At 38.3% G+C, this 9,041-nt stretch overlaps 1 protein-coding gene across 6 annotated transcripts in view; it reads left to right on the top strand.

Moving 5' to 3' along the window:
• Nucleotides 1-42: 42 nt before the first annotated feature.
• acacb (acetyl-CoA carboxylase beta) overlaps nt 43-9,041 on the top strand; it is a 26,979-nt gene continuing 17,980 nt past the window's right edge. For 3 of the 6 annotated variants that reach the window (XM_034200306.1, XM_034200304.1, XM_034200307.1), the window contains exons 1-3: nt 43-292; nt 2,041-2,615; nt 8,848-8,980. In XM_034200306.1, the coding sequence (XP_034056197.1) occupies nt 2,062-2,615; nt 8,848-8,980 (687 nt within the window). In that variant the 5' untranslated portion in view covers nt 43-292; nt 2,041-2,061. Of the gene's footprint in view, nt 293-2,040; nt 2,616-6,918; nt 7,049-7,652; nt 7,672-8,847; nt 8,981-9,041 lie in introns of those variants that run through there. The other 3 variants (XM_034200305.1, XM_034200308.1, XM_034200309.1) reach the window with 3 other exon arrangements.

Raw genomic sequence — 9,041 nt, 5'->3', positions numbered from 1 at the left:
ACGATCTTCGGAGCGTTTCCTCTTTCCTGGGAGGAGCTTGAAATCCTCCAGCGAGGAGGAGGAGGGAGAGAGACTGCGGGTGACATTTCCTGCTGTTGTCATAAAGATTATTCAAACCTTAAAACTAGTAGCAGCCAGTATATTTGGTGGTTTAATATGAATTCATTTCGATTTGTCTAAAGTAATGACATGTGTTTGTAGAGTGAGGTGCTTGTGTCGCAGCTAACTCGATAGCCGTGCTGCAGAAACAACAACAACAACAACGACTGAGCAGTGATGTCCATTATTAGTGGTGAGTGTAAATCACATATGTTTACAACAAAAAACCTCTTTAAATGTTTACTTAGTGATGTATTACTTGTCGTTTATTTTGCTGACACAAATGTACTTCATGTGTGATCTTAAAGACATGTTCCTTTTCCTGTTTGGTAAACAATGGGAAAGGATAGTTTTTCTGTCGGAATTGACTTGCTTGAACTTCATGTTTGAGTCTTATTTCTGTCACGTATAAGTTCATGATTCCCTGTGAGAAAACCATAGTGCACTGGTATGTGTTTTGCTCAGTTTGCAGGCGATAAGCCAATTTATTCTGGCATTTTGTTTACATTTGACAATCCGTTGAGGTCAGCATGAAGCTTAAGTTACCACACTTTAACTTCATGTATCCTCCTTTGGGATTCAGTGGAACAACTCACTTACTCGTATGCCTTCTAAATGCAACTTTGAAAGTGATATCTCAACCCTTCCTTTGTTTCTATAGTGGCTCTAGAGGACAAACACCTCCTTGTGTCTCTAATGAATGCTTCTTTGGAATGAATGGCTACCATATTAACATCTTTTTCATTAGAAATACAGACTCAAACTAACATGAGGAATCCACATTTGTTTCACCCGGATTTCATACTTATATATTCTTAATTTGTGTGTATGTTTATTTTTTGAAATGCTCATTAACGTTGTTTGTGTCTGTGTTTGTGCGTCCCCCTCCTCACACTTCATTCCCTCAGTGTTGACCTTTACTCCATAAGAAGCTGCTCTCACTGCAGCTGTTTCAGACTGTTTAGGCACTGCCAGGGAAATGTAGCCTGCCAGGCCCTGCTGTTATAACCATAACTACACTTGATTTGTGGTATTTAAGGACTTAAAGCTGAGTTTAAAAGTAATCCTTTCTACCTTTTGTTGCCTGTCTTTGGTGATTGAGTCCAACCCTTGAATCTTATCTCAAAATACCCAGTATGACCCTGTCCCAACAGACTTCGGGCTTCTGTTCACATCGAAGGAACTGTCTTTAGAGCATAATGTTTTCTTACTTACTTTTATTAGATTTTATTTGATATCTTATAATATTTTTCACAAAGAACACAAGTCTCTAATTTGTAATCCTTTTGATATTTGATGGCAATATTGATATTTGAAAGACAATTTAAAAAAAATTACATAAAAAACTATTTTTTGGAGAAGGAGCCCTCTAAGTTGTTACGGAATTTTGAAGATATATTCTAAAATAGGACATTTTACAGTTCAAGAATACATTCATCATTGCTCGTTCTTTCCATTCTTAAGATAATCATCAAAAAATACACAAGAATGACTTGGAACATGCTGTCATGGTGAAAAAGTGAAGTTTAAAATAGTATTTTAAGTCACTTTTAAAAACTCACTTTTTTAATTACATTTTTATATCCATTGATTCTTAATCTATGTATTTTTGTTTTATTATTTCTATCTGTTTAACACTGTGTTTCTATGTGTAGAAGCTGTTGTTTAGTTCACTTGCTCTCTATGTATTTTTATGTGAGAGCACTTTGTAACTATGTTCTGAAAGGTGCTATATAAATAAAGTTTATTATTGTCATTATATTATTACAAAAATACAGGCATAGACACAAAAAAATAGACTCAAACAATAATTGTTTTAATTTTAATTACTGAATACACTTTTATTTTTGGGTGGGTCTTATGACTGATGATAAGTTATTGTTGGATAATTTATTTTTGCACTAATCATGGCTTATAATATCCATTTTGCTCTTGTTGCAGTCGCAGAAGGATTGTCTGTGAATGCTGCCGTTCGCAGTCTTGGGATTAATCATTTGGATATTATTGTTTCTGTGGAGGATTAATACCAAGACGCTAGCGATGCCCGTGAAAGGAGAGGAATCTCCCCCTGGCTGCGGTGCGCCTGCAGCAGAGGAGGATAAGCCCGCTACACAATCCCCTCATCCGGGGGAACATTCCCTGTCAACAGTTCCTAACGCAGTAACACAAAATGGAGACAACAGTCCTCAGGGAGACAGTAGTCCTGCCTCTACGGGTCTTGAAGTTCAAACAGTCAAGGCTCTGCAGGCGTCCTCTGAGGTTAGCTCAGAAAAGCCGTCATTGCGACCGAACACCCAGAGACCTTTCAGACCCAGAGGGCCAATGCTCAGCTCAGGGGCCGAGGATAGGGAACGCCTCAAGTTCATCCTAGGAGCGTCGGAGGATAACTCTTCAGACGAGGAGCCTCTGGTCTCCAAACCTCCCAGCGGTGCAGCTCAGCCCCCGCCCTCCGCCCCCAAACCCTCTCCTGTCGTGGCGTCCTCTGCAGCGCCTCAGAACATCTCCTCCAGCATGAAGTAAGACCTTGTTTCTATTTAAGTTCATGTAAACTGTCCAGAGTCAGGCATGTTTTCATCACTCCCATCATCAAAGGTTCAAAGGGCTTTATTGTCATATGCACAGCTACAGTGTAGATACACAATGAAAAGCTTAAGTCACAGGGTCCTCCAATAATGCAACATAAATATATATATATATTATATATATATATATATATATATATAAGAAAAAAAACAAAAGAAAAAAAACAATAAAAATAGTGCAAGAAGAAAAAGAGTAGAAATGAAATAGTGTAAGGCAAGGCCAGGCAAGTTTATTTATATAGCACATTTCTACACAAGGCAAAGAGCTTTACAAAAATGAAAGAAATAAATAGCATTTAAGAAACATATTATGAAATGATATCTAAAAGCAATGATATTAAATGGCATTTAAAAAAACTAATTTAAAAGCAAAGATACATGAATCACAGTTACAGTGCAGTGTGAGATACACACATCTGAACAAACCCCCCTTTGGAAAATTATAATCTGACCCCATGGTACCTTTTAGTTTTTGCCGAAACTATGCCTCTTTATTATTTTTAAATGCACATAGTTAAGTTTACCTTGTCTTTCTAGGACTTTTTTGGTATCCTCCGTGAACCAGGGTCTTGAAACCAAAACGGATTCCTGTACCCCATGGTACCTTTTTAGTTTTCGCCAAAACTATTTCTCTTTTCTTTAAATGCACATTAGTTAAGTTTAAGTTGTCTTTTCTAGGACTTTTTTGGTGTCCTCCGCGAACCAGGGTCTTGAAACCAAAACGGCACATGTAGGGGACTTTAACCCCAATAATGACTTTAACTACCTTTGGGGGGACTCAACACAAGGCAATTCAAAGTGCTTTACAAAAATGAAAGACATTAAGAAAATGGCATTAAAAAGCAAAGATAATAAAGTTTACAGTGCAGTTTAAGATATGAATAAATCAATTAAAAGCAGCGGCAAAAAGAAAAGTCTTCAGCCTGGATTTAAAAGTAGTCAGAGTTGCAGCGGACCTGCAGGTTTCTGGGAGTTTGTTCCAGATATTTGGAGCATAATAACTGAACGTCTCCATGTTTAGTTCTGACTCTGTGGACAGAAAGCTGACCAGTCCCTGAAGACCTGAGAGATCTGGATGGTTCATCATTTAGCAGGAGGGCAGAAATGTATTTTGGGCCTAAACCATTCAAAGCTTTATAAACCAGTAGCAATATTTTGAAATCTATTCTTTGACACACAGGAAGCCAGTGTAAAGACTTCAGAACAGGAAGTGATGTGATCCACTATCTTAGTGTTAGTGAGGACTCGAGCAGCGGCGTTCTGAATCAGCTGCAGCTTTCTAATAGATTTTTTAGTGAGACCTGTGAAGACACCATTACAGTAGTCCAGTCTACTGAATGGACAAGTTTTTCCAAATCCTGCTGTGACATTAGTCTTTTAATGTAGCTACAAATTCAATGTAAAAATAAATGCCATACAGTGAAATAAAATGCTTTATGTACTGTAATCATGTGACTACTGTAGGAGCAAACACAATAGTGGTGGCTTAAAGCCCACCTCTGCTCCGCGCCGTCCTTTAGATGAGCCTGGTCAGATTTAATAAAAGAAGGAGTTCAAAACACCGGCATAAAAGTTATAACAATAATCTGATTTTAATACAGTAAAAAACACAATATGAAATACAGAGTGCCCTGAAACAGAGCACTCCGGGCTCCCCGCTCTACTGCCGTGCGATACAGATATCGGGACCAGCCAGTCAGAAACAGGGGGCATTTTGCATGAAGAAACAACAGTATATATGGACATATTTGGGGCGGAGAGTCACTTCTTATCTTCCACCGGACTCAACTCCTTTCATTTCTCAAGGAAGGTTTCACACAAACTATTCTTTCCCAAACAATCAAACATTGTACACAGATATATTGGTATCAAACATTGTACACAGATATATTGGTGCTTGGGATTATATTGGCCCCAGAAAGAACCTTGAAAAAGAACATGTGTGTGTGCTAGTGAGGGGAAGTGTATGTGTGTGCTGATAAGCGGAGGCGTATGTGTGTGTGTTGGTGATATCTGGGTCAAGGAGTTTATGTGTGTGTGCTGGAGACAGGAGGTGTATGTGTGTGTGTGTGCTGATAAACGGAGGCGTATGTGTGTGTGTTGGTGATATCTGGGTCAAGGAGTTTATGTGTGTGTGCTGGAGACAGGAGGTGTATGTGTGTGTGTTGGTGATATCTGCCTTATGGAGTGTAGGTAAGAAGGTTTATATATATATAGGATTACTTCAAAACAGTCCCAAATAATACATGTTCACTTCAATACAGTTCAAGATAATACCTGTTTACTTTAATACAGTTTAGAACAATATCTGTTTGCTTTACTACTCACAGGCAAAACCCTTGACTGTAGGGTACAACTCTGACATGTGACGTAAACATGGGAGCATCTTACTCAAATATTAGGAAGGACTTATATAAAAAAGGAGGTTGTTTAGGTCAATAGGATGAATGTTCACATAGGTGAGGTGCTTTTATGCACTTACTGCTGTACCCTGTCTGTACAAGCTGCGTGTTATCACCTGACTGCATGCAGTTGATGTGCTTTATTGTCGCATGCCAAACACCCCCGACTCTATTATTGGAACAAGAGCCCACACCAAATGACTTTGAAAACTGTAGTGGGACTCTAGGTCACAACAAGGCAAACAAAAACACTTTTCAATCTTCAACAACTTTTTATTTTTAGCTTTTCTTTTACAGTCTGAATGTTAGAAAGTTATTTGTATACCCAGCGTTGGTATATGATATGAATCATATCATTTGATCGTGGCTTTGAAGGGTTGTTTGCTGCACATAGCTTCATGCTTCAACCGGACATGCTTGGTTGGACGGATTTACCCTAATGCGTGAAGCTATGTGTGCGGGGTAGTGCTGGGGGGAAACGATTATTTTGAAAACGATTAATCGGGCGATTATTTGATCGATTAGTCGACTAATCTAACGATTATTTTTCTGTTGTTCAATTCATAAAAAACGTAATGTAAAAAAAACGTAATGTAAAATATTTTTTTTTCACGATACTGTGTCTCAGGGGATCTTAATATTTAAGAACCTATTAATGTGTTATACCAGATTAACGGAAATAATCTCAGCTAACTGACGATACAAACCATGTTTACCAAAACAAAACACAAGTCTCATAAGAAGCATCTAAATGACCCCTGAGCGAAAAATGCTAACGGACATTGGCACAGAACTCAAGATAAAAGTACCCTTATTACTTATCGTAGCTGCACATACAAGATATCCGATTAAAGCTGAGACTCCACAGATTATGTAGGTACATAGTATCATCACTGAGTGATCCGGACTCGCGACAGGGGAAGCAAATACAGTCATCACAACACGTACCTTCACAGAGCTTCTAGGGAGATCGTCTCACCACCGTAGCTGTCAATCTGATCAAAAGACGTGTTCAATGGCATTAAAATGAGAAAAAACGCGGCTGAATCGGTTAATCCATAGGTTTTTAACGTCTATGTATAAAAAAATGATTGAATTTATAATCCATAATTCCATTTTATGTAAAAAATCGGAGAGCAAATGCTAGCTGCTAATGGTAGCCACCACTGCTAGCTGCTGCTTCTGCTAGGCTATGCAGCAGTCTCAGTGAGATATACATATATAAATATCTTTGCGTTTTGGACTAACTTTAAAATATTCCCATGCTTTTGAAGACCTAGGACGAGATGTTTTCGTTTGGGGGCTTCGTGCGCAATCCTGTGAGGAGGAGGTGGTAGCCGTTTCAGTCTCCATTGTGTTTGAAGTGCGATTGCGAACTGCTTGTTGCTTTGGGTGACCCACGTGTGTGTAGCGACGCGTCGACGCGGAAATATGTCGTCGACGATATTTTGAAGTCGACGCGTCGCTACAGCACTAGTGCGGGGAACCATCATGAAGGGGAGCAAAGTAAGAGATTGTTGTCTCCCAAATCTCAGCCAAAACATCTTCCTGCACTTTGAAGTCTTGCAGCAGAAGAAGATGCACTTTTAAAAAATGTTAAATGGAAATTAAACAATTTATTTGTACAATCATGCCAGGTTTGAGCCCTTTCATGTCCAACATCTTTGCATTGAATACTGGATACTGGAGGCTTTCTTGTTCTATGTGAAAACAAATTGAAACCTTTGGTCTTACCCCTTTAGTTTTTTTAGAACAAGGACCCTGTGATCTGTCCAAGGAGATCCGTAGAATATAAAGCTGTAAATGTGGGAGGGGACAAGGGAGGGAGCACAGGAGAGGAAACACTTTGTAGAATTTTTTGTTTTGGTCGGTCTTACATTTTTAAATCTAGTTTTACTAATAGAGGATTATAAAACAGGTGAAAAACATATGGCAGGGTTTGAACTTGTTCCCTTATCTCGGAAGGTAGGTGCTTTTAAGACTCTGTCGTTTGTAATTTGATACTTTAGCTGCAGTGTTTATTTAGTGCAAAGCTATGACATGCTTTATGAGCAGAAATAATGGGAACATGCGTAATTACTTTGTATGAAAGGAGAATAGATACTTCTGGACACATGTCTGTAGAATGAGGATCACTGGTGTTGCCTGACTGTTATGTAACTGAACAGGGCTCGTTTTGGCACACATGAGTTTGAGGAAATACAAAAAAAAAAGGCACTCCGTTAGTGCATACGTATGGTACGTACCCTCTAGGGAAGTTTAAAACAGACCGCAATGACTTACTTGCCAAGCAGTCCAGTGAAACAACAAGAATAGGTCCATAAGTTGTTAAAACACATACAGTAGGCTACTCATTGTTTCAGTGAATTAATTCCTGCTCATGTCCTGGAAAAGAAGAGATAAATAGTTTAAAGTTCATTTTGGCTCATACAGAGTTACACTCCCACTTAACAACATGGCTCACTGATGCAACACAGGTGTTTTCTCAGTGATATCTTAACATGGCATATCATTTCAATGAAGTTTCTTGTGTTGCAATTTCAAAGAGACTTTGGAATGAACAAATTATGAGCCAGCTGATAATCATGGTGTGTACAATTATACATTGTGTATAGTAAAATGTAAACTGGTGCTTTGCTTTTGTTCTCTTAATGTAACACAAGCTTTCAAAATGTCTCTTATTGTGTTCTTTGTAATTCTGGTGGGGCTTACATTATAAAGGACTTTGAACAATTAAATGAAAGTAAAGTAAAATTCAGTTTTACTGCTTTTGCTTAAATGTAAGTAAATCCGATGAGATTTAATGTGTAACAATGCAGCTTTTGATGCCTGCTAAATGCTTGGGCTGTTTTTTTATGTGATTTAAATGATTACATTGACTTTAACAGCCAGATAGTCTGAAGTGTTTGTTCATGGACTCTGGAAGGAAAGACTTGACTCCAGTGAACTATTGATAATCATTACCCTGACAACTATGTGGAAATAACCTTATAGCACTTTGTGAACTTAGTTGTTAAAATGACATTATGAAAAGGCTGTAGGTTAACACAAATTAACCCAACGTGAATCAACTTGATCCCAAATTAAATCTGATAATGAGTTTTGACTTCACATTCATAATCTCAAATAATCAGACATTTAAAGAAAGATGTAATAAACCATATGCTTTCAAAATAAAGGCAGCATGCTCTTAAAGTTAAAGGTTCACCACAAGCAACAGTGTTTTAAGTGTAATAGAAGATAAGCTGAAACATAAATAGGCCAATCCATAGTGCGCCTTTGTTCAGGAAAGACTGAACTTTGACTTGGGTTTCATATATGCAAATATATGATCCTGTTGTTTTATAGTGAACAGTCCTTAACTCACACTGTCATGTAGCTGTTTACCACCATGACGAACGATTAAAGAACGATTAACGAAGCACTTTTATACCAATAAAGGACTGGATTACCTAAAGCCAGTTGAGTAGCACTTGAAATGTTTGGCTCTATGAAACCTGATATACTTATATGATTCTGTTTTCTTCAAGGTTGTGTCTTCCTGGTCGAATGTACTTATTGTAAGTCGCTTTGGACAAAAGCGTCAGCCAAATGTAATGTAATGTAATGTAATGTAATGACTGAAGAGCACTGGGTCTGTTGCTTTTCCTCCTGCTGATATAAAAGAGCCCACTTCTTCCTGGATTATTTAATAAATGATGCAGAACAGAAGTATTTTTCTGTGTTATTGAACAAGGCGACTAAAAATGAGCTTTCCCCTCCAGGCCTAGCATGTCTGGTCTTCACTTAGTGAAAAAAGGACACAACTACAGAAAGATGGATCTACAGAGGGACTTCACCGTGGCCTCTCCTGCCGAGTTTGTCACCCGATTTGGTGGCAACCGTGTCATTGAAAAAGTAAGAAGTCCTTCCTGTGTTTTTTGAATTCATTGCAATCGTTGCATCATGCAGCATTTCT

Source organism: Gymnodraco acuticeps, unplaced genomic scaffold, assembly GCF_902827175.1.
Source record: "Gymnodraco acuticeps unplaced genomic scaffold, fGymAcu1.1, whole genome shotgun sequence".
Taxonomy (NCBI): Eukaryota; Metazoa; Chordata; class Actinopteri; order Perciformes; family Bathydraconidae; genus Gymnodraco; species Gymnodraco acuticeps.
This window is presented reverse-complemented; position numbering and strand designations above follow the sequence as displayed.